A 26677-nucleotide genomic window follows, 5' to 3' on the forward strand; every position below is an offset into this window, starting at 1 on the left:
AAATGTAGGTTTTTACGACAGTAGTGGCTTTGAGCGCTGCACGTAAAGCAGAGTGGTTTCTGCCTACATGAGTCTGAGGAGCACTTCAACGACCTCTCTTAATATCATGGATTTTAGGAAGACCGTGCATCGTATTTGTGCTCATCTTCAAAACGAAGGCCTTCGTTTCGGATGTGGGAACACGGCAAGTGTGATGTCCGATGAACAGCTTCTTTAGCAGCCTAATGAGCGCCGCTGATACGTTAGCAATTAAAACCTGGACTGAGAAGGTTTAGTCTTCGTTTAATGTCTCCCTACGTCCTGCCTGTTTGTGTATTTGCTAGGTGCGACACCATATCGTTGTTAACTTTGTCGTAGCGTCACTATTAGTGAGAAACAGCAGTATTTACTCTTCCAGTGAGGAAGTGGGGCTGCTCCAAGCTAGCTGAACTTGATACAGACGTTGAGTATATCTCCCTTCACAATAAATGCGTTTAGTTTTGCCTTCAAAGTACTGGATTGGACAAAGAGAAGTAAATTCTCAACACAATCTATCAGCACAACTGCTAGTGTCTTTTTTTGAGTAGCAGTGTACGATGTGCCTAATGTGACTAAGGTGCATGCAGTAAACGTCTCTAATGTTATGTAAACGTCTCCAACTGTTTTATTTCGGAAGCTTCGAACGGAAGTTGTCAGTGGTTGTACTGTTTTTTAGACTGCTAGGAAGTGGGATGTGGCTAGGATGCGTTGATGCTGCTGTTTAAGATATGAAAATCATTGAATCAGCGTTGCTTCGGGAGCCCTGCTTCAAGGCCGGACACAGCGGGGGTTACGACAGTGTTGCTGTCCGTCACAGTGCTTATTGTCGAAGGCCAGAAAACAGCGAACACAGCCGAGGCTGTTGCGCCGGTTTCGCCTGGATTGGACCATTTCCATGAAGGTTTCTCAACCTCACTCCCAGTGTGTTGAATTTGTGTGTGGGGCTGTATCCTGTGCTTACGTAATAACAGCATGTGAACTGATACAGTTACGTCTCTTTTTATTATTCTTTTTATTTTTCTGTTGAACGTAGGATTTCTTTTTTTGTTGTTTTTTTTTTTTGTTATTATTATTGTTTTATTTTTAATCTTTACACATTTCAACAACTCGGCATCAAGTGATGATGGAGTCCTCTTTAGCTCTTAGTAGACTGGAACTGACCCCAGGCTCAGCCCCCACCTCAGCCCTTGGGGTGAACCTGCCTCCGCGGCTCTCCGGCGCGTCCCCCGCTAAAGACAAGTGCGGCCAGCTGCCTCTGGGGCCACAAGGCCAGGGTCACCTGAACGGCTGCGTCCCGCTGTCACATCAGGTGGCGGGCCACAAATATGGAGTGGATAAAGTGGGTAAGTAAACTGGACAAAGGCGCTTCTCATATTTCCTTGCGAATTTCTGTCACCAACAACTTCCTGCGCTTCTGACGTGGATAACTGAATAAGTTTTGGCTCATCACGCCTACATGTGACTGAGGAAATTATATCAGCTGTTGAGTTCAACGGAAAATTGGGCTTACAAATAACCCAGCAGGCAGATTCTTGTTAGTGTAAACACACAACTGTTCACCTGCCTGTTGGTGTATAGTTGGAAAAGGTCAATCGTTGTATAGTGGTTCATTTGTAGATGATTTAGTTGTGTTTGAATATCTAATTTCAGCATGCATATGAGGAAGATTCATGCACCTGTGGGTAAGAAGTAGAATATTTTTTCATTGTGTGGCTCTGAATACCAGCAGCACCATCTCTACTAATCTTAATCAAAGATGTCTTCATTCATGGGTCTTTCCACACTCCTCATGCGTGGTTATATACGACCATTCCTGTTCCTCGCTTTCTCTCTATTCTTTACTGATGCACGCTGACAGTCATGCACACAGGACACCTGCCAGAGTCCCTCTGTGCCTCATTATGCAAGGTGTTGAGCTGAATCGATTGTGTGTGATACAGTCAGCAACTGATATCACTTACAGTGCAGTGTGTGATGGATAAGCCCACAGGTTGTCAGTTAGATACCCTGATAAACTGCAAGCACCTTCATCTTATGGGATAGGCAAAATATAACACGTGTCAGCTTTTTGGTGCACGGCTTGTTCCTGACACATGAGAAAGTTAAAATCGGTTAAATACATAGCCATACTCCGTATATTTTATATTTATATTTTATAAAGCTCCAATTTCAGGCTGGTCTAGTACTGGTCATTATCAATTATTGTTTTATTCTTACTTTATGTGGTCTTTGTGACACCTGAGAATAAAATAAACATTTTACATATGCTCAATAACTTTCTATCAGTGGAATACCTTTTTTTTCATATTTGAGTTAGTTGGATAAAAATTTGCATGAAGGGATAATGTAGAGACCTTACAAAGAAAATTGTATATAGAATTATATAGAAAACCCAACAATCCCATTGAGCAAGCACTAGGCAACGATGGAGAGGGAAAACTCCCTTTAGAGGAAGAAACCTCCAGTAGAACCAGGCTGAGGGTGTGCGACCATCTGCCTGGACCGGTTGGGGTGAAATTATAGTCTGATAGACATTATTCAAGGCATTTACAGTGTACCAAACATATATAAATCACAGACATTCCACATTTGGCTGCATGGGTTTATTCAAAATCAGATTTACAGTATATGGCAAGTAAGTTCTGCATCCTTTACAACGACTGTAATGTGTAAGACTCCAAAATCAACAAATATGTTGAAATATAATACAAGAAATTTTGTGAAATGCTAAAAAAAAACTGTAACTAATGCATACAGTGTACTGTTAATGTTTACACAACCGCCTTTAGTAGTTGGCTTTAAGTTACAATATGCAACTTTTTTTCTCAAGTTTGTAGAATCATTTCATACAACTCAGGGTGGCAACATGCTAAGAAAATAAATGACATCTGAAACCAAGACAATATGCTGCTGTTAGCTGGCTATAACACATAGGGATTCTGGGCCCACCAGTTTTAATGTCCTAGTCTGATATTCAGAAAGGTTGCTATCTTTGTGGGAGGCACAGTGGTGTATTGTGAACTGTCCAGGGTGTACCCAAAGCACTGTACTCGTGTTTGTCTGTACTCGTGGCTTATATCAAGATCAGATCACATTTTGTGACTAGTTAATGCAGAAAACCAAATGGTTCACGCACTTTAATTGTTCTTGCCACTGTGTCTGAGCCAAGGTGTTTTTTTTTCTTTCCTGATACAATTCTGATACCTAGCTTCACTCTCAGTTCCTATTTTCTGTGCCTGCCACCTTTGAATTAGTCCACCTGGAGAAAATTCAGTGAAGCAGTGATAAAGTGTATTTGGCAGTATTGAGGAATGATCTTATCTTTGTACCTCCTTGGGTTTGGTGGTGAATAATCATTAAACACAGGCTGCACACATTCAAACTAACATGCAGGTATTTACACAGTATAAAGACGTAACCAGCAGACGCCTTCATTTTCCACAACAGTTGGAATCCTGTTGAGTTTGTAATGCTGCTGACAGAAATTGACTCTGCTCACTCCCCCACTGTTTCCCTGGACGTCTACACTCTGTTTTAACTGTTATGGACATGGAAGCACAGAAGTGGATTTCTGTGAAGTTATGATGAAAAAAAGAAGGGAACTTCAACATTGACAGACAGGCAGTGTCAGTAGCTTTACATGCAAATGTCTTTTTTTTTTTTTTTTAACATAACAGGGGTATGGGTGTGGTGTGTGTTTAGATAGATTACGGTTGGATCATAATGTGGTTACGGAGTCTGATGCAAGACTGAAAAGCGGAGGTGAAAGTCCAGCTGTGTTACTCAGCAGACATCACCTACCGTCAGCTCCTCCATGATGACGCTTCATGCTTAAGGTGGAACAATCTGACATTTTCTGTTCACTTATAAGACATCTCATTGCAGTTGCACCTAAATGTAATTGTTTTGTTATCTACATATTCAGGATACACACACTCTTATCACATACTGGACACAGTTTTGTGCATAACAAGTACTAAAAAGATGTTGTTCAGACTAGGGTTTAGTAGGAGTGAGATTGATGACCTTCCAGACACAGGGCAGTTGTCCACCCTCAGGCTCACATCATTACCCCACCCTTTCCTTTGTGGGCTGGTGGTTTTTCCTTGTGTGAGAAGGTTTTGCACATGTTAAGGGTGTGTGTTCTTAGAATAATCTAGAGATAAGCCAGAGAGAAAACTAATTTCCCCCTGCAGGTAAATTTCAATCCATCAGTAATCAGCATTGGTCAGCATGTGAAGATGTAACAGGAGACTCATATTTACCAATATTCTAACACTATTATTGAATCCTGCAATATCCTTAATCAGTGTTGGACACATTAATAATAAATAGTAAGTTAGTGATTAACGACTGTTGAAATGAAACTGTTGAATTTTCTTTTTAAACTGCAAAATAAATGTACACAGTTTCCTCTCCTGTGTTATGTTTTTAACAGAGCAAACAATGCTGCACAATTTCAGGCTTCATCAAAGAACCAACATTAAATCACACTAAATGTGTTGGACATGACAAAGCAAAGTGTGCCCTTTTTCCGTAGTCAGAAAAGGCTGCAGCAGTAAATAACCTGTGACGTAATGGAATAAACATGAAATAGATTAGTCCAGTCTGGACCAGTGGACTGGTTGAACTGGTTTTACTAGTTTTAGATAAGGTAATGCACACATTTTATCTACAGGAAAGGAGAGGCTTAGTCCAGTTGTAGGAAGCACCTGCTCAGCTGGAATAATAGAAACAGGGATGCAAAAACAAAGTCAGGCCAAATGAATTATTCCAGGAGCTCTTTCAGTAAAATGCATCTGTATTCAGTTTAGTGTTGATTATGTTGGAAGCTTTTTTTTATTGCAGTACAGTTTAACACATTACAGCACACTTTCAGTAACACCAGACATCTACTGCACTGCAATCTGATTTATCAATTATCAAAAAAATTAGCTGACAGTATTTGTGTCATATTGAAAATTGATAATTTACATCTAAGCTGTAATTGAGACGGGAGCAAATTACATGGACCGAAAAGTCGTACCTGGCTCAACTTACGCTGTAGTGCATTACCACACTTCTAAAAGTCTGTCTCAAAGTATTATTCAGTCCCTCCAGGATTTCGCAGGGTTTTTTTTTAGTTTGACATGTAAAGTAACAGTGACAAAGTAAACTTCACATCCACATTAAATTTGTTTTGACGTGCAGGAGCAGCAATTTGATTTGAGGTTAGGGTTAGGATTCACACTAAAACACTGCTCACACTAGAACTTTGTGCGGTTCGTTTCGGTAATCGCACCCAAGGTGGAGATGTGAGGAGGTGATTTGCCTCCCAGACACCAGGTCTGATGTAATGTAATAAACAGTAATCATCGGCATTACCAACCTGTGTTGGCATTTACTGTGAAGTCCTCTGTCTCCTGTCACAGAAACATACAGTCCTCAACACTTTACCTTCTTTCTGTATTTACTTTTTCTGTTCCCGCGGCAGACACATCTGACCAAGAAGCGTAGGGAACGTTCTCACGTGATTTGACGTGACTCATTTTAGTTTATTTGGATTTTTACAAACTTATCCACTGATTCGGACCAAAGCAAACACACTAAGGTGTGAAAGCAGCCTCAAAGCAGCAGCATTTTGTGTCTACCGCTGAAGTCTGCATGATTTGCAAGCACACTCAACACATCTTGGCAGTTGCGTGCATCTCAATGCATTCACACATACAACACATTGAGACGTGACAGGAGGACATAGCAGGACATAGCTCAACTGGCCAAAATGCAAGATCACAAAGTTGTGATTGTAAATCCTGGATGGACTGATTGATGGTAAAGTGAAGGTTCTCATGAGCAGCTTACAAAGACCTGTATTTTATACTGTATATTTTCCTGTATTACAAAGCTCTCTCTTTGTTTGTGTTAATGAATGACATTGTTCTCCAGCTCACACTTTATCTCTGTATTTTACTGCTGCTGACTGAGATCACTGTGTTTGATTTATGATACAGTGTTTAACATTAACCAGTGTTGGAAGAAGTGAACAGTTCATAGTTGAATGTTGTTCATTTACAGAGATTTACTGAGCCAGCAAATGATCATTAAAGTGAGATGCTTCTTCAACAACACGACAGCAAAGAAATATTTAATTTTTAATCAGCCTTTATTTATTTTTCCCTGCTTTAGCATCCTTGCTTGGCTAAACTTTACTTTACTTTGCTCTGACAATCAGAACTGTCTTTGTGTTTGTTGCAGGTATTTTGCAGCATCCAGATGGAACAGTGCTGAAACAGCTTCAGCCTCCACCAAGAGGTCCACGAGAGATGCAGTTTTACAGCATGGTAATACATTTACTAACATAACCTCTACAATTTCACACAAGGCACATATTATTTTCACTAAGAATTATTAGTTCAAGAGTTATTTGGTCATTCATTGAAACATTCAAAATCTTGTGAGAACCAGGTCAGAAATATCACTCTGTGTTTAGAGCTGTATTTACTAGGGTTTTAACAGCCCCCCCCCCCCCCCCCCCCCAACAACACTTCATAGATAGATCCTACTACCTTCTGTAGCTTACATTTTACATTTACATTTAGTCATTTGGCAGATGCTTGTATTCAAAGTGCCTTACAACTGAATAACAATGGCATACGTCTTAATGTAATACGAACAAATATAAATGACCCAGGACATGCTGGAAAAATGCTGAAAATAAAAACAGATTAATGAAGAAAACTTGTACATGATCCAGCATTGGATAAGCTGACAGTGAAAACACATCCCTCTGGGACTGTCCTTTATGTCTCTCTGTCTGAGTAAGAAGGTGTAAACGCTGAAAGATAGAGGGAGACATTCTTAAATAGTTAAATATCAGTCCACAGATTGAGTACGAGTCTATCTGCTTACACAGTGTGTGCTGCTTTAGAGCTTCAGCATTTGCTTTAGAGCTTAGCAGCGCTGTCAGTCTCAGCAACTCTCACATAAACATGAGTGAGTCATGGCGTCATGTCAGCCTGCATCCTGGCCAAAACAACCAAACTTAATCCCAGCTACACACATCACACAGTGACCCCAAATCCCGCACAGGACCGAGAGTCTGAGTACATTACTCAGCTGTTCTAAAACCTCACTAAGCAGTAGACTTGTTTTAGAATCTGATCTTTTATTTTCCTTATTTAGTTTTGCTCTGTTTTAGAACATGTTTAACAGTGTAGGACCATCTGTCATACTGTAGGTTGCACTGGACCGGTATGCTGATAAATTGAAAATGATGTGTTGACTGATTTATTAGTTGATCATCAGAACCTGATGATCAACTAACAAACCGCCCCAGTGCACACTGAAGGTCCTGACCTCAAAAAGCCAACAGGACAACATCGTCTGAAAAAAAGCAGAGATGAAATCCTGTGGTCCCTAAACAGTGGGCCCCGGACCCCATACACCGCTCACAGGATACCAGGACATGGTCAAATGCTTTCTCCAAGTCCACACAGCACATGTGTACTGGTTGGGCAAACTCCCATGAACCCTCAAACGCCCTAGGTGACCCAAGAGTCACTTTCGTTTCTCAAGTGAGCATTGAAATCCCCCAGCAGAACCCCCAGTCAGAGTACCATACAATACTCCTTCCAGAGACCACAAGAAAGCCGGGTACTCTGCACTGCTGTTCGGCCCTTAGGCACAAACAACCTATCACCTACCCGAAGGCGCTGGGAAACGCCTCGTCCACAGGGTAGAATTTCAACACGTAAGACAACTCCTGCCCGCCCCTTTTTCACCGTGGTCTATTCAAGCAGCTGGGTTCCAGAGCCCAAGCTATGCGTAGAGGTGAGCCCGACTATCTCTAGTTGGTACTGCACAACCTTCTGCACAAGCGTGGGCTCTTCCCCCTCTCAGCGAGGTGACGTTCCATGGCCCAATAGCCAGATTCCTTGTCCAGGGATTGGACATTTTTGGATGCCATGACTGCCACCCATTCCATATTGCACTGTCACTGAAATGTCATATCTTTATGGTGCTGGCATGCTGCAGTGATTTGGTGCTGGCATCTGATAGGCTTAACAGTTTGCTACCAGATGAAAGTTCAGGTTAAACCATAATGAAATGAACTATTGCAACACTACATTATATGAATGTACACAGAACCCATTGTATGTACAGTACAGTATAGTGTGATGATGAATGTGTATGTTCTAGGTGTATGCAGAGGACTGCCATGATGCATGCCTTCTGGAACTCCGGAACCACCTCCCTAAATACTACGGCACCTGGTCATCTCCTGAAAGCCCCAAAGGTATGACATGATATGAGGTGTGTTGTGTTAGTGAAGTTAGTCCTTCTACTCAGACCAGACCAAGAGATGATAAGTTTGCTATGGGCAAAGACAGCTCCTTAATGACAAGTTTTGTGTTTACCCTAATAGATTGGTAAACATAGCCTGGCTGAAAGCTGTTTCAGTGAGACGTGCTAGTCTCAGTAGGGACAGAGGTTTCACTTCAAGGATGGTATTAGTGGAACCTGAATGAATGACATGTACTGAGGTTATTTAGTTTGAAACATTTTCTCATTGTCCTACGATATTTTGATATGTGTAGGATACAAGGGAGGTGTTCACTGTCCTACCACACTAGCACAGTAGACTGACTGCAGTCAGCAGTCAATGAAGACTTTTAACATTCGTTTCATAGTTGTGGCCAATACTGATGTTAAATGTCACTTTGAATTAAATTTAACTTCAGTGTCATATAAACTGGGTTGTAGTAAGTGCACACATCCTCACTGTTGTATTTTCCACTGCCTCAGACCTGTACCTGAAGCTGGAAGACGTGACTCGTCACTTTGCAAAGCCCTGCATCATGGATGTGAAGCTGGGCCAGCGCAGCTACGACCCATTTGCGTCGCAGGAGAAACGGGAACAACAGATAAGGAAATACCCACTGATGGAGGAGATTGGCTTCCTGGTCCTTGGCATGAGGGTGAGTTGGACCGTAATCTGTGTAATGATTTTAGAAGCCTGGATCAGGTAATTTTTTGTTTGGACCAGGAAAATGGCCTGTAGAGGCACTTGTAAACAAGCTTTTCATCTCATGTGACCACTTACTGCATGAAGAGCTAACACAAAGCAGATTGGGATCTGATCCTGTCTTTACTGTCTTTTGCTTTAACTCAGTTGTTATTTCCCTGTGTAACATACATATTTAGTTAAAGATATGTACACTTTCATTCAAGTTTGGGGACAGTTAGAAATGTCAGCCTTTGAAAGAAAAGGTAACTGTATTTATATAGCACTGAGGCAATTCAAAGTGTTTGAATAAAAGCTCCTGCCCAATGACTAAATGTAAATATAAGATGAAACTAAATGAGAAAAAAACTGAAGAAAAACATTTGTTTGAAATTAAATCAAACATAGTTGGAGGGAAGTAAAAGAAATAAATAAAAGGCACTATAATCAACTGAGGAAGTAAAGGTACGGCGAGAATCCATTCCTTTTAGTTTTGAAATTGGCAGGACATGGAGAACATGGAACATTATCAGGACATTAGTTCAGGCTGAGCTCTGCACAGTAGCTAAAACCAGCTTCACCTACATTTTATAAAAGCTTATTTCCTAGCATCTGATGACGCATTTTAGCACACTTGGACTTTTCTCATTGTGAAAAGAAACCAAACCAAGAGTAAAACGCAACAACAGTTTACAAACTTATCCACTGATTAGGTGTGAAAACACCCTAACTCTAATCCTAACCTAAACCTAATTCTCACCTAAACCTTGTCCTACTCTTTACCCTGACCCAATGTGAAACCGCAAACAGCCACACACACTCCTGATCCCCAAGCAAGTAACACTCATCACTTATATCAGTATTTTGGACAGATGTCAGAAAATTAGTTTTCTATTAGAGAGGAAATAGGACAAATATTGACACCTATTAGTTTGATCAGTTTACATTGCAGACTTCCCTTAGTATTAACACGATCAGGAGTCGTGAGTCGAGTTTTCTCAACCCCTTTGGGTGAATTATGTGTTGAGTTTGTTCTTTAACACTGAGCACCAGTTAGTATATTAAAAACTTAACCTGTGGAAACATTTTCTATCTCTTTGATTAAAAGAAATGCTAGAATTTAAACTTGTGCAACATCTTTGTTAGCAGTTTTTACCTTTTACATTAAATTTAGCTATTTGGCAGATGCTACAAGTTGTGTACAAAGCAAGTAACAAAGGTAAGTCAGGGAGAAGACATTTGAAGCAAAGTGCCAGGAGAAGAAATGTTTCAGTTTTCAGAGGTTCGACTAGGAAGACCAGAACTTCTGTCTTGGAAGACTTAGTTTTAGATGTCTTTCTCTCTGTATGTTACTGTACCAACATTGATCATATTAAAGTGCAGTCAAACAGACATTTGTATCCTCTTTGAAAGGAATGTAATATGAATAATTTCCTAAAAATAAATCACACTTCTAAGTGCATATTATTAGTACATAAAATCGATTTCATAGGATTATTGATTTGGAGACAACCAGTTTGTATGACTTGTCTTTAGTAAATAGTATTTGTAAAATGTTTGTCTGTATTTATCTTTTAATTGTTGTTAAATCCAAGAATTCTGACACTTAAAAAAAGCTGTTAAACTGTTTGGTGAGCTTTAACACATTTTACATTTTGTTTATCCAATTCGCTCTGCTCTGACTAAAAGACTATTTTAAGCTGGCGAATAATGAGAATGAACAGAATCTGTGTACCAATAAAACACAGCTCTTTATTGCATCTCTTATTAGTACAAAATCACATAATTAATCTTTGTAAGCCCACAGTACCACTAACATTTCAATCAGACCTCCACTAACAATGTCTATGCACCACAGCGTAGCCCTGCCACATTTCTAATGAAACTTAGTGAAACTAAAGAAAAAGGAAGATTCAAACTGAGATTTTGGAAATCAAAGAAAAATACAATACTTTTTAAAATGAATAAAAAATGTTTGCAGAAAGTTGTCCATCAAACTGTGAAGATATAGCAGCACCTGGAAGTGAATCAGGGATGAAAAAACCTTCATGAATTTGAAGAATTTAGTCAAATATTTCTTACTGCCTTCCTCTTTGTGTACTGGTAGTGTTTTTCTAACTTTCTGAGTCTTCAGTGTAAATGACAGTTGATGGTTGGGCCATGAAACCAGCTTTATAGCTGCTTGTTCCCCACCCTTTGTAAACTGTTCATAAATGTGCTGCAACCGCATGTGAACTTTAGCTCCATGCTCTGATCTTTGCCCCTATGATCTTTTTATGTCTTATTGTACTAGATAAAGAGACAGTATTATTGATAGGGGTATAAAAGAAATACCTGTACACTTGAGTATTATTATACATATATACGATACTATATACATTTTCACACTTTTGATTTCTAATAAGAATTTACATTCAAAACTTCCTGGCAGATAGGGTTTCATTTTGTGTTGTTCAAACCCCAACCACTAGATGACAGTGCTGATTTTATTTTTTGTTTGTTTGTTTTTTTATCAGAATTTTAGCATATGGTAGTGTGTCTTTAAACATAAATTAAGACAACTTTCCTAAAATTACATTTAAAAAAATAACAGTAACAGTCAATATATTGCCACAGTATATCACAATATACTGAACTGTAACACCTGTATCGTGGTACGTATCGTGGTACGCATCCTATTGCCCGATTCTTTCCTATACACAGCCCTAATTACTGAGGTCGTACTGGGTAGAACATTATTATAATGTACTCCAACACGACAACACAATTATGGCACACACTCTTTCACACTTTCACACTCTCTTTTGTATGTTTTTCTATTTCAGGTGTATAAGGTGTGCAGTGACAGTTTTGAGTCCTATGATCAGCACTATGGAAGAGGACTGGTTAAGGATACGATTAAAGATGGTATGTGTTTTATAGGTTTTCACTAACATGTTTAATAAATTAACTTACTTCTGCACATGGTAGTATAAGAAGAACTTTTCAATATTTCGTAAGTACAGTGCCTATAAAAAGTATTCATAGCCTTAGATGTTTTATCCTATTATTGACATTATAAATCAATCATCGTCAATATAACATTTCCAATGGCTGATAAATGTCAAAGTGAAAGCAGGTTTCTACAAAGTAATATTAATTAAATAAAAATGTTTAATAATATATATAATATAATAATATTTGAAATCAGTGTTTGCATTATTATTCACCCCCTTCAGGTCAGTATTTAGTAGATGCACCTTTGGCTGCAATCACAGCATGGAGTCTGTGTGGAAAGGTCTCAATTAGGCTTGTACATCTGGACACTGGAGTTTTATGCCATTCTTCTTTGCAAAACGGCTAAAGCTTGGGTTGTGTGGGGATCATGTGTGAACAACCTTTTACTAGTCCATCCACAAATTCTCTATTGGATTGAGTTCTGGGCTTTGACTCGGCCACTCCAGAACATTCACCTTGTTGTCAGTAAACCATTTCTGTGTAGCTTTCGCTGTATGTTTCGGGTCATTGTCTTGCAGTAAAAAACAAATCTTCTCCCAAGGCGTAGTTGTCTTGCCGACTGAATAATATTGTCCTATATTTTGCCGCATTCATCTTAACCTCTACCTTAACAAGCCTTCCAGGGCCGGCTGCCGAGAAGCATCCCCACAGCATGATGCTGTTACCACCGTGTTTCACAGTGTGGATGGTGTGTTTGTGGTGATGTGCAGTGTTTGATGTCTAACAAACATAGCGTGACCGTAGCCTTGACCTCTATTGGATTAGGTCATTAATTTTAAAGGGGATGAATATTAATGCATATACTGATTTCACCTTACATATTTTTATTTAATTGATGTTGTGTAGAAACCTGTTTTCACTTTGACATTAATGAGGTATTTTTCCAAATTTTATTTGTCAAAGTCGCCAACTTTTATTGACCATTATTAATTTATAATGTCAATAAAAGGACATTACACTGATACAACATGCTGTGTTTACCGCCTTCCTGTGACACACTGGTCTTTCTCTAAAATCATCAATATTCTTTGAAATGCAAAAAGTCGTATGATTACAGATCTGTCCATCTTTTGTAGTAGCAACTTCTGTCTGAGTGACATTAATCTATCATTCATCTCTTTTATTCTTTGATTTGTGAATATGAGTACATTATTTTAACCGTAACACAAGTTCAGATGTTCACTGTTAGCAGTGCCAAAGAAACAGACCAAGGTCTTCTCTCCTCCTCTTCTCCAGGCTTAGCAAAATTCTTCCATAACGGTGTTCATCTGAGGAAAGATGCCGTGTCAGCCAGCATCCGCAGGGTACAGCAGATCCTCCACTGGTTTGAGTCTCAGCGCCAGCTGAACTTCTATGCCAGCTCACTTCTCTTTGTCTACGAGGGCCTCCCTTCTTCTTCCTTTTCATCATCCCTCTCTTCCCTCATCAGCACACCGTCAATCAGCCCAACTCTGGTGAAAAGTGCCATGTTGTCAACTGTGGATGATTGTAAGGATGGACAGGGGAAGGTGAGACAGGAAGGGGCGGGGCAGGAAGAGGAAGTGGCTGAGTACAACAACAATCACATGGTTGTGAGGCCCTTGGGCTACAGCCTGGCTAACGTATGCACCAACCACAGGAAAGGTGGCCACCTCTACTGTACCAAGGGTCATCTTCATGGTAACAGTGGAGAAAGTGATGCTATAGAAATAACAGTGAGCTCAGTTTCTGGAGGTAACAATTCAGTACTGTGTGAAGAAGACAACTCTTCATGGAAACTAAGAAGTGAGTCACTGCAACCAATAAACAGAAATGGAAACAAATCCCAACTGGAAATGCATGACGATGATGGAAAGAGGGAGGAGAGTGGCAGGAGGAGAGAGGAGGATGAGCTGAAGGTACAAAGAGGTAATCTGACAGTGGTGAGTGGAAAGGATGTGAAGGTGGAGGTCAGGATGATTGACTTTGCCCACGTTTTCCCCAGCGAGAGTCAGGATTATGGCTACATCTACGGCCTCAAACATCTGCAGACGGTGCTGGACGAGATCCTCTGCGACGCTGCCGTGAACTCTCCCTCCTGACCTGCCCTAAATAAACCACTGTCTCCTGAGGAATCAACGAAAACTGAACCATCAGTGTCATCATCATCATCATCATCATCATCATCATCATTAACTTCATCTCACCTGGTTGTGATCCTCGTGTGCGTGTGTGTGTGAGTGTGCGTGCATGCGTGTGGAGGTAGTAGAGGCCGACAACTGTGTTCCCTGTGATCAGCAGAACATGCACTAATCAGTCCATGAAGGCATTACGACCCTGTACATCTCCAGACTTCCTGATGCTCAGACACGCTGCATTGCGTCACCCGACTTCGCCTTTAGGCCACTGAGGATGTTCTTAAATGCGTATCCCTGCACCCCAGAAACTAGGAGTAGGCACTAGGACAGTATTTACTGTGAGCCTATAGGAACTTGTAAACAGCCATACACACCTAGCTGTTCATATATGTATTAGACGACTGCAGTGCTGCAGGTTCGGAGCAGTAATAATGGGTCTATAGGTGTGAATCACATCCTTTTCAGTTTTGCTATTGTGTTTATGTGGATTTGGCCTGATCCATATTTTTCAGAACCAGTAATGGTTAAACCAGGGTCCAGTTGCAAGCATCAGGAAAAGAAGAAGCCTGCACAATGTCAACTTTTAAGTCGGGTCGTCATTTTGTGTTTTTGGTGAAACCACTGTCCAGGTATTTAACTCAGGTAACCTTACTGTAAAATGACTACTATTACTCACTCATCATGCTGTCTGCCTGTTCACTTCTACATCTGATATCGTCTTCATCTCATGATTGACTTATCTCATCAGTGTTCACCTTTAAGTCCTGGTTTTGACCTCTTAACCTCACACTGACCTTACACATCTTGTCTTTTACCGTGGCTATTTTAATAGTTGTACATGTTTGCTTCAGATCACATGTCCTTTCTGAAGCCTGTTCTCTTCACTGTCTATTCTGACCATGTGGCGTCTCCCCTGTTACTGTCCTGCTTTGAGGAATCAGATTATATTTCCGATGTCATACCTTGTTACCCTAGTGTTTTACATAGGTTCTGTCAAAAGGTGACATTGTTGGATGTCGGTGCCACTGCTCCAGCACTAACCAGGAGTGATTCTGTGATGTTTTTTTAAAGTGATTCTAATGTAGTGATTTATAACTGGTCAAAAATTGGAAAATCCTTCATCTTTCTTGGTTTCTGGAGAGATGATGGTTTGGATTTGCTTTTTGGCAGAAGCAAGTTATCTAGTGTGACACTGAATTAGCTTTGATTGGTTAACATGATTGTGCTAACTTCTGAATGATGGTCGTGATTATTGAGAGCTTCTGCTTTTCACCCTGGTGCAGATGAGCTGGTTAGTACTAAAACAAAAGATAATAACCACTAGAGCCAATTCGCCTTCTTCCATTGATTATAACCATGTGTCGTGGTTTTGTTTGCTGCTGAATGTCATGAGATGATGAGGAAATGACTAGTAAGCAGACCTTGTTATAGGATTGCTTTGTGAATTTAGAGAATGTACCCTTAATGTCACTTTCTATTGAACTGTGTTCAACATTTCGATTTTTAAGTTGGATGATTCATGGTCACAGTGAGGAACGTCCATCCATGGTGAAACTAGCCTGCACAGGTTGTGAAGATGTCCGGGCAGCTGTCTTTGACCTCATTTGATTCAATTCTTGTCACTTCAACGGATGTTTTTTTTTATTCCACAGCACAGATTGGAAGAAGATGGTAATCTGCACAGTAAAAAGCACAGCTAAAGCACAGTAGAACCTGAAAGCTGTTTTCAGTGTGCGTTTTTACTCCACTAGCCATTTGGAGGAAATGTAATCATCATCTCAGTTTTTTTCTACACAGGATCTATCAGGACCCTTTTCTTTGCTTTTCTTTTCTTTTCGAATCATTTTCTTTTAAGCCTTTTACATTTGTTAGCTGAAACCTGTTTATGCTTTCTCCCCCTCTTGCAACTGGTTTAGTGTCGTGTGGTTCCGAGTTTTCTGTGCAGGTTTATTGGCTCCACTCTTCGCTCTCTACAGTAACAGTGGAGCTGACTTAAAACCCCAGCGCACCACAAGCCCACTTTGACTTTAATCAATAATATGCACAGATTTCTTTAGTTGATGTAGCTTGTCTTACTTTCTGAATATAATGAGCTGGATGAAAATAATGAAAATAATGTAATTTAATTTGAGAAGAAGTTTTATGACTGAAACAGAACCAAATATTTTGTCTGACATTTCTTTGGAATAAACCACATGATGTGTGGTTTATAACATCAATTTTTAGGAGTCGTTTAAAGGATGTTTACAGGAGTCTTGTTTTCTGTTTTGGAATATTGATTACCGATCATTCCGCTATCTTTGTGAAGCTTCTCTGAGTTTTTGTGGGCTGTTGTATCACAACTAACAAAAAGAATATCATCATTTTTATACAGACCAGTGAATCTCCCTTCGGTCAGTGTAGAAAATCTATCAGCCAGTGTTACTGAAAATAAAATCTGTCTGTCTGTGTGTTCATCTCTTTTCTCCCATGAAAATAGATGTGTACTGCATTTTACAGTACACATTTTATGTGATAGTGGCAGTGGTAGAGAGGCAGGAAAGCATGGGACATGAGAGGGGGTACGACATGCAGCAAAGGCCCCCAGCTGCTCGAGTTGCGCAACATACTCCACAACCATTCAGCTTACAGGGTGCTCCAAATGCTCAGTGAACTGAGCATTTAAAAATAAAACCGTAGCATTAGAAGCCAATAAAAACAGTCAGAGCCCAAAGGAAATGAGACCTGGCTAACACTGCCCACCTCCTCTGTCTAATCCCTGGATACACCTCTACCGACGAAGGAAACTGATACGACACCGTTATATTTCAGACACATGCACACACATACAGTGGACACACTCACTGCACCTTATGTAGTCAGTGGGGTCACATACTGATGCCTCACTGATGCTTTTCTTACTCTCCACCACTGGCAATTTACAGGAAGTCACACTGACAGTGTTTGGTGAGATCTGGCTGTGTGTTTCTCTCTGTGTACACTCTTCTCATTTGTTTACATGAGCTGCTCTTCTCGTGGTCAAAAGTCTGTTAGAGGCCAGAACACAGTTTATAGTTTCTTTATTTGCTCCCTGTTAAAGGACCATAATGCTGGTGAGACATAGGTTAGACCCTGAGCCACACATCATGTGCACTGAACATTACAGTCAGCCATTTCGAAGTGTGGTTCACTGTAGTTAGCAATAATTGTAAGAGCTGATTTAACTAAGTGTTACCTTACATGTTCCTGTATTTGGTTTAAAATCCACATGTGAAGTGGAAGCTTTGAAATGAGTGGCTGTAATGTCACTTTGAAAAATGCTAAACCAGCTGTATGCTTCTTTAATGGGCTCCTCAGTGTGGATTTTGAAGAGTGTCTAAATGATGGTATACTGGATTTAACATGTCTTCTAAATGAGCAGAAATATAATCATTGTACATACAGAGAAGAACTCAGAGCGCTGAAAGTACCTCTATGACTACAAACCTGATACTTGTTATATTTTCAACAATAAAAATATTTAATCAACAGTTGCGCTGTATTGTATCTTTTATATATATATATATATATATATATATATATATATATATATATATATATATATATATATTCAAAATACATCTCTATCTGCTACCTGCTGTCTTTCAAACCACTCACACTGACTAGCAACAATAATTACAGGAAATATGAAACGGTCAGAATGACTGAACACACATCTTGGAGTTATCCGGCTCCAAACACCAATGAGTCTCATTTCATTTTGTTATATGATAACATTTCTAAGAAACACTTAAAGATAATTATTCTGCAACATCATGTACATCATCACAGTGACCTTGGTGTACAAATCAGTCACTGTCAGTGTAGCATTTCAACAGCAAACTCATAAGGCTCGAGTCAGTAATTACCGTGTTTTAACCTTCTACTTCAGAGAATTCCCCATTTGCTCTGCATTTAACAGCCTTTTCATTTTTCTGGATAGAAGTTATGTAGTAAGATTTACAAGAGGCTTTTGGCCTGTGAACCCTCACAAGTTGGTGTGTGTGGTGTAGGGTGAGTTAGTAACTTGTCACAAGGTTTGATTTAAAAAAAAAAAGCTGGGATGTTTTTGGTTGTGTATCAGTGTGTGTTTGCTCTGCCTGTACAGTTCAATGTGTGTTTAAAGCCCATGTGTGCAGAGGGTGAGTGGAACAATAGGTACTCTGAGTTTAGTGGTCAGTTTTGTGTGTATAGATAAAACTATCAATGAGCAGCACAGAAACACACACACGCAAATATGAAGTGCAGACTACAATCACTGTAGTCACAGCCTCAAGATTTATGACATGCCTGAGATGAACAATAATATCAAGTTTATTTCATCACAATAAAAAAATAGCTTTCATACAGATCAGAAACTACGTGGAATGTTTAACACATTAGAGTTCAGTTGTGCTCAGGAAGTGACATGATCAAAACTCATCTTCATTATTCTCCCGATTAAAGAAAATCTGTCACTAACTAGACTGCATTCATCAAAAATACACCTGATTTGTTCAAAATGGATGAAGAAACTACATTATTGAGAAAGTTGCTGGAGTCTATATGACCTCTCTGTTTAACTACAAGTTGTCATATAAAAATATATTTTAAAAGAAGAAAAAACATGTAGGGAAAAAAAGCCGAGGCAGCATAAAGTTATCTACTAATGTGCACTACAACCACGTTAGAAACAGTATCTCTGCTTGTGATGCAGTTTCGTGTGATGTCAATAAAGTACACAGTCCTGCTTTGACTAAAGTCCCTTTGCCACCAAAGGTCCAGACAGTTCCTCTATATTGTCTCTGTTAAAGAACGGGGAGTCTAAATATAATTCCAAGCGAGTTCAGGGGTAGTGCTTTCTAAAGTCCAAGAACTATTAGGGTTGTGCCTGTAGTGCTGAATGTTGCTGATTGGTCAGATGACAGCCAGCATTACATACTTGTGGCACTGTAGCTGCAGTTGCCATTTGAATACAAATGCAGGCAGAACACAGTGAATGTCAAGCAAGTTGGGAGAGTCGGGGGCTTAAATTTATTTATGACATGCATTTCCAGGTCCCTGGAAACGGGTGGAAATACCTAGCCTGATTCTGACCAAAGAATCAGGCTCCAATCCAATCAGGTTAGGTAAGTGTTGACTTGAAAATGCCCACAGGTATGAATGATTCATTCATGATGTTTTATTGATCCCCTTGGGGAAATTGAAGGAAGGTGAGTGCTTATGCTATGATAGGAGGTAGCAGGTCAATTACCTAATATCAGCTGTAACCCCTGTACTGACTCCATGAAGCTGACATTCATCTTAACATCTTAATCTGTGATTAAACATCTTTAAGATCAGCTGAATAAAATTAGTACCAACAGATGCACACATGAGATCAAAACCTCCACACAGTCCACTGCATGTCATTAGCATTTTCATGTTCCATTTTCCCTTCGCATCTGTTACAGGATTATTCAATTAGATACTGGATCAGTGTAAAATGAACAGTCTCTGTAATTTTTTGTATTCCTGATATGATTTGAACCCAGAACTGTGAATTCCAGCTGTTAGATTTTTTTTTACATAAAAAGGTTTTGGGATAGCCATGTAAAACTGGAGAGGGAGGAAGACATTCTTATTGCTGCAGCTGGAGACAGGTTTTTCTGCTACACTATAGTGTCTTTAAGGCCTGTGGGTAGTACTTGAGGAAGATCCTGTGGGCTATCTCATATGTATCTCCCTGAGGTTTGGTCGGGTACTTTCTACCATTGTAAATAAATCCTTTTTCTACCTGGAAAACTGCCTGGTTAAATGTGTCCTGCTTAAATGGTTGTCCACTGTCCAGGCAGTCTACCAGCATGTGGACAAACAGTCCCCAGCGCTGGGCGTAATAGTCCTCCATGAGGCCTCCCCACTCTTTATTGGCGTAGTCTAGGATCTCACCATCGGGACCCCATAGTGTGACCTGATTTCTGGCATTCATTTCGTAGAGCTGTGCTTCCTTCTCATCAATGCCTAAGAATCGTGCCTGCTCCAGCCATGTCCCCAACAGGAAATTACGGTTGCTACTTAGCAAACGATTGAGCTCGGGCAGGAGGTCGTAGACCAGCACACCACCAGCAGTCAGAAGTTCTGGCAGCTTTTGATTCCAGAAGGCGTCTGCAATATCCTGGTAAAAAGATGTTGTCAGGTCTTGAAGCACCTGTCGAGTCACATCCACAAGGTCATATCGGAAGGTCTCTTTGGACATGAGAGAAGGGGCTGCCTCTACAATCAGTTTCCAGGCTTTGAACAAGTCAGCTGGGTCATACCAAATTTCAGTATTCATGTGGAAGGAAGGTCGGCGCACCAGTGGGCTATGGTTGTGGTTTCTATAATGTGGAATGGTGCAGTTGTAGACACTGGCAAACAGAAGCCTCCATGCAGCTGCCAGGTCCTCTTGTGTGCTGCCATAGCGCCTCACTGCATACAATGATACCCACTTTGACAAGTTTACCGGCTCTTTGCGCCAAGCCAGCTCGCTCATCAACTCATACATCACTGGATTCTGCTCAATGCCCTCAGGTGTCATACCTATGCCCACCATGGTGGAGTTTGGGAAACTGAGGGCTTTAAATGGCCCTGAGTTGATGCTCTCCACTGTGCCAAAGAAACCACTGTTCCCTCCAAAGTTATGCAGCATGCACCAGATAAATGGCTGTCCATAGAAAGACTCTGTGTAGGAGAAAATTGGCTCTGTCTCTGCAAACAAGTCGAGCACAATCATTCGTCCAAGGGGCACTCCGTGTAGTAGAGCTTGAATCTGGGCTGGCTTCCAGAATGCTGCATCACTAAAGAACAGCCAGCCTTGCATCAGCCAAATGGCCTGAGGATCAACTAGTGGAGAAAAAAAGAGATTTGGATTAGGGACAAGAAGGGGACACTTCTCGAACATAGCTGAAAACAGCATAAGCAGATTAAAGTCTGTCTAAAAGAGCTGGACAACAGGTCATCTGTGGGTCATCAAACGAGGGTAATAATTAAACTTGAGTCCCAAAAAAAAAAAAAAAAAAAACACCATTCAGAGGGCTTCCAGCGTGAACAGGATGTCCCCCACTGAGACACTCACCTGCAGTCATTGAGGCAAAGACAGAGCGACTGACTGCAGACAGGTAGTCGGGGTCAGAGGAAGGTGGAGTCATCTCATTGAAAGTATCAGTGTTGTAGATGTGATCCGTCCCAAACTGCTTTACCACCTGGGACAGATAGAGGGAACCAATCTGGAGGAAAAGTGGGTCCCGAGGGTCTAAGATATAGGAGCATGAGAAGCTGCAGTTGAACTGAGCCCAAGGTCCCAATCTGGTGACATTTGCTTCTGGATACAACCTGAAAAATAAGAAATACTTCTGAACACTGTACCTGAACAGACTTGACTTTACATGTACTGTCATATAAGCAATTGAAATTAGTTCCGTCAGTCCACCTCAATAACACTTCTTTAATGAAAAAAGGGGTATCTGTGTTTAATCACTCCTTTATGTCTTTATAGACATCACATTTTCAGCACGGACTGTCAAATCATGAAATGCTAAAAAAGCAAAAGTGTCCATAAGTCACCTGAGGATTCCCTTGGGAATGTTCCCAGAGAAGGCTGGCAGCACAGGAATCATACCAAAGGATCTCATTCGCTCCAAGATTTTAAACTGGACAAAGAGAGATAATGTTGTGTAAGGTTGGGAGGCTGTTCGGATGGGTGTAGCTCAACAGAAAGTGGATTTATGTAGAGGGACAGTGATGCTGTAGTCACAAGCTGTTCTACTAAAGATTTGTTTAGGCAGAAGAAATGTAACATTTTGGTATGGTTGAGTTAACGCCCTGATACTTGTGCTGGAGATATACTATAGATAGATATACTGTAGAGGTTCATGAAAGAAGCCGAACCACATTTTTGAGTTGAACTGGTTCTGTAGGAGGAATGAACTAAAATCTGGGCTGATGAAGGCTTACTAGAAATGTTCATTTGACATCACTGCAAAAGGGAGTGATGACAGTTGCTAAAGCCTTTATGTATTAGGACTTAAATAGAGATAAAGGGTTCACAAACAAAATCTGAGATGGTCTCCTCAAAGACTTTACTGCATTAACTGTTCAAACTGAAGACAGTGTGCATAGATTGGTGGCGTTAGTGACCAGTTACATAGAAATACATTATTCTGATGTGTGTTGGAGGTTTCAGTACTTGTAGTAAAAGCTGGTTCACATGCCAGGACTGCGGCAGAGGTCCACCAAACTTGAACATGTTTCCCATACGGTTCCAGGCAAGAAAGGCGGGGCCAGAGAAGAATTCTTCAATCTCCAACTGGTTTAACCCGAGAGCACGGTACACCTGAGGGTACACAATACGTTCATCAGCTGATGCTCACGTGCACCTGCTCATATCAATGGATCATACTTGCTGTGCACACGAGGTTAAAAAAAGAGAAGTTAGAAAACCCACTTCTCCATCTAGTTTGTTGAACTTTATCTAATTCTTATTTAAAATATCTGCCAAACATAATTTTAGAAGGTAAGAATCTGTTATGTGTTGTTAGATCTAGTCTAAAATACATGCATATATGCACATATTTAAATGGTTGCTTTGGTTTAATGTACATTTTGTAAAGTATGAAGAGTAATTGCTCTGACCTCTTGCCACAGGGCTTCCTGGCCAGTGAAGGCCATTGGCAGATTGATTCCATTGAGTGCCATCCAGTCAATCTCTCTTTCCCATCGAGCCCAGTTCCACCACACGGAGGAGTAACTAAAAGTGCAGACGTTCTGGTAATACCGGAATCTAGAAACACACACACACACACACACACACACACACACACACACACACACACACACACACACACACACACACTGTTCATTATCATTGGGTAAGATAATAAGATTTGAGTCAGAGATCAACATCTGAATGTGGTGATTTACATTCAAGTCATTTAGCAGACGCTTCTAACCAAAGCGACTGACAAGTGCACAAGGTAAAGGTGTAGTCGTTTTTTGCTGAAGTTCAGGACTCTCCATTCAACTAAGAATGAAACAATACCCATAATAACTCAATACAAACACTACTAAACCTACTCACCACAATGTTTATTGTATTTGCCTATTGCTTCAGTGTCAACCAGAAGCAGTGAAATATATCATTTTAACTACTAACTCCTCTTTATTAAGTTTTTGTCATATGGCATAAATAATTACAATAACTTATATTTGTTTTTTTTTTTTTTAAACCTGCTTGTTAAAGAGTTGCCCTCCACTCATACTTTACACAGCCAGGGGGAACACCGAACTGTGCCACGCTGGCCTTGGCTGTTTCAATCTAACTACTGTGCACATGACATAACTGTGGTGAGCTGATGCGGGTCTAATGCACAACAGATAATTGAAAAGAAGGGTGCTTTAAAGAGTTTGGTTGCTCCTTCTGTTCGTAGTGCTCACAGTAAACAATGGAAAATGTGTGGCAGTGCTCCACTTGTCATGCACCCGTAGGCTTTGTTGATGTTGTGCTGCAGTGGAGGGAATGGGGCTGTTGGGTATATGACAGAATCAAACGCCTAGGCGTACAGTTTATCTGTTTGTTGTCATTAAAAGTGGGTGTCTTACTTGCAGGGCAGCATGAACTACGTCAGCATCTCTGCGACACTCGTGACTCTGTGACACTCCATCATGTGATTTTTACGTGACTGGTGAGTATATAGTTCTGTATCTGACACTGTGAGAAGCTGGCACAGCTGGGGGGGGGGGGTTCTCAGATCCTCCCTTTGTCAGATCTTTTGCTTCATGACGTGCCAAACGTTTGAGTGGGTGACAGGTCTGGAATGCTGACAAGCCACTTTAGCACCCAGACTCTTCTACTCCTGAGCCAGGCTGCGGCTTGTGCAGTGTGGGTTTGGCATTGTCTTGTCGAAACGAGCCCTTCCCTAAAAAAAATAAAGGGCATCGCAAACTCACCAGCAAGTCTGTTCTCACAGGTGAGCTGACACCAAAACCCATCTATGATGAAGTGAAACTAAAGATCCTACAAAAGCCATCGTGTAATTATGCACTAGTATCAGGAGGCCAATTTGGAAATGCACTTTGACCTCCTACATTAGTCTCCTAGTCATCCAGCTCTCTGCTCCACTATGCAAACTTTCCACAGTGTATAAAATAGTGTATAAAATGACCCATGCCCCTGTTTAACTGGCTGTAAGCTGAGTTAAAGACCTGCGGACACAGTGTCACCGTGCTGACCTGTGCTGCGTGTTGATGCGCAGGACTCCGCTGAGCCTCGGCAGAGGACGCGGAACATCCAGCTGATTACCGGACCAGGAAATGTGGCAGTTGCAGAAATATTTGAGATAGTTGTAAATGCCGGAAGCCACGGCCACTCCGGTGCTGCCCACGGCCACGATCTTGTTATTCTTGCTGGACCTGAGCTCGCACACGTCCAGGCTGTCGTTGGAAAGGCTCCTGTTGACTGACACTACGAACTCCGCCGACCTGTTTCCGAGCAGCCGCCTCAGCAGCCCCACCACCGCTCTGCCCTGCGCCGCGTCGCTGGCTTTCGCTTTGATATGGTCCAGAGTGTGAAACGTACAATGCGCTGTGATGAGAAGACAGAAGGCGACGACGAGGACCAGACTGCTGCGACACCTGGGTGACATCTTGCTCCCGAGCAACACGAAGTCAGAGTTTCCCACCGCAGCACAGGTTTAAAAACAAGTTTATTTGGCCATTTGCAGATAACCAGGAAGCTTTGGTTCGCTCAAAGGTTGCTGGCCAATCAGAGAGAGAGATGCTGCCTCGATTGTAACTCACAGCCAATCAGAGGATGCGGTTCCTACTAAACCCTGTTCTGTTGTCACGTGATCGAGCTGTGAGGTATTGTAAATATTACAGATGTCATATGATCGTGTAATAAAAACCTGTGACTGTTGAAATGCGGAGTGATGAAACAAAGTTCATGTCTAATTACACTGTTGTGCTCTTGTTTTTCTGCACAGATGGTTGTTTTTGCCTCTTATCTAAATGTTGGTCATAACTTCAAATGTAGTCAGATAATAGAGATCATATTATTGTGGTGCAGATGCTGTATCTTTAATGAAAAAAAAAAAAAAAGAAACAGCACAGCTTCATCACAGTGCTACAAATTATACGTAATCATTTCCAGAAAAATATGGTGTTCTCTGTGAGTCAAAATTACAATATATTTAAAGCAGGAGACAGTTCGTGCAGATAAGTCGATGTTAAAGGTAGATACTCATCAGCAGTGCTGAAATGCTGCAGAGATATGAAAAATCTGTTAAGATCTGATTCATTTGTGTTATCTGTAAGGTCTTAAACCTTACGCTGGATTGTGCCTTGAGATGACTTCTGTTGTGATTTAGCACTATACAAATACTTCTGCAGGTTCCTGTATGTACACAGTGAAATTTTGTTTGTAACGCCAAACCCTAACTCAGAGATTTATCACAGTGTTACTTCGAACCAATGCTAAGTCATCTAGGGTACGAATGTGATTAGACATAAAAAAATAACCTCTGTCTTGTCTGAATTTAGGAGAAGGAAATTGGAGGACATCCAGGCCTTTATTTGTTTTAAGCATGCTTGAAGTTTGACTAATTGATTAATTTCTTCTGGTTTCATAAATAAATATAGCTGGGTATTAACTGGATAGCAATGGAAATTTATGGAGTGTATTCAAATAATATTGCCTAAGGGGGACATATATAGAGTAAAAAGAATCAGTCCACAGTACCCTGTGGAACTCCATAACTAGCTTTTGTGTGCATGACACAAGGCTGAGCAGGGTCATATCAGCAAACTGAAGCATGTTTAACATCTTTTTCAAAGCTGAAACTGTTTCCTTTATTACGGTTTGAATTATTTTTGAACTTAAATCACGTTTACCAAGTGTTGCTTTGTTTGTGTGTTGCCACTTACTGGTCATTCATTATATTCAGGTAGTTAGCTTACCTCATTCTTTGGGCAAATAACGTACCTAGACCTGACCAACTGCAGAAACCCCAGGTCATGGTACTGCCCCCACAGGCTTGTACGGTAGGCACTAGGCATGATGGATGCATCACTTTACCCGCCTCTCTTCTTACCTTGATAAACTAAGTATATAGAGCTCCAATTCAATCAGCTGAGAAATGACCAGTTGCTTGTTAATCAGTCAGGAATAATAATCCACAATTGTTAACCTTTAATATATTTTTTTCCATTTACATTTAGCAGACACTTTTATCCAAGTGAGATACAAGGTACAAAGTCAAGGTAAGCGTAAGGAGGTCTTGGCAAAGGTACACAGCTGTGATTTGAAACCCAGTCTCCCACATAGAGGGGAGTGATCTTACCTAAACTTTTCAGACACACACAATCAACAGTTAAGTCAATACATTTTACTACAAGTGTCAAACTGTCAGTGGCCCTTATGGAAAATCTAAATGATCAGCAGCGTCTCTAGGATTTATCATGTGGGGATGAAGATTTTAGTATAGAGCTAAGTGGTAAGACTGAACAACCGATACTGCCACCCCTCATTCTAAGGAATAATTCAACAAGATGGTCCATGGAACAGCGGAGAAAC

The 26677-nt window shown here is 40.7% G+C and overlaps 2 protein-coding genes across 2 annotated transcripts; one reads left to right on the plus strand and one right to left on the minus strand.

Annotated features, from left to right (window-relative positions):
• Nucleotides 1–48: 48 nt before the first annotated feature.
• Nucleotides 49–17603, plus strand: ipmkb (inositol polyphosphate multikinase b). The gene is made up of 6 exons (XM_026351333.1): nt 49–1361; nt 6253–6338; nt 8197–8293; nt 8803–8975; nt 11827–11908; nt 13235–17603. The coding sequence occupies exons 1-6, from the start codon at nt 1139–1141 to the stop codon at nt 14056–14058; spliced, it is 1485 nt and encodes a 494-aa protein (XP_026207118.1). The 5' UTR covers nt 49–1138; the 3' UTR covers nt 14059–17603.
• Nucleotides 17604–18403: 800 nt separating this feature from the next.
• Nucleotides 18404–24964, minus strand: naglu (N-acetylglucosaminidase, alpha). Its single transcript, XM_026351599.1, has 6 exons — nt 24337–24964; nt 22741–22888; nt 22295–22441; nt 21673–21758; nt 21185–21441; nt 18404–20952 (listed from the first exon to the last, which is right to left on the minus strand). Exons 1-6 carry the CDS (start codon nt 24747–24749, stop codon nt 19748–19750), a joined length of 2256 nt encoding a protein of 751 aa, XP_026207384.1. The 5' UTR covers nt 24750–24964; the 3' UTR covers nt 18404–19747.
• Between the last annotated feature and the right edge of the window lie 1713 nt (nt 24965–26677).

Source organism: Anabas testudineus, chromosome 19, assembly GCF_900324465.2.
Source record: "Anabas testudineus chromosome 19, fAnaTes1.2, whole genome shotgun sequence".
Classification (NCBI taxonomy): domain Eukaryota; kingdom Metazoa; phylum Chordata; class Actinopteri; order Anabantiformes; family Anabantidae; genus Anabas; species Anabas testudineus.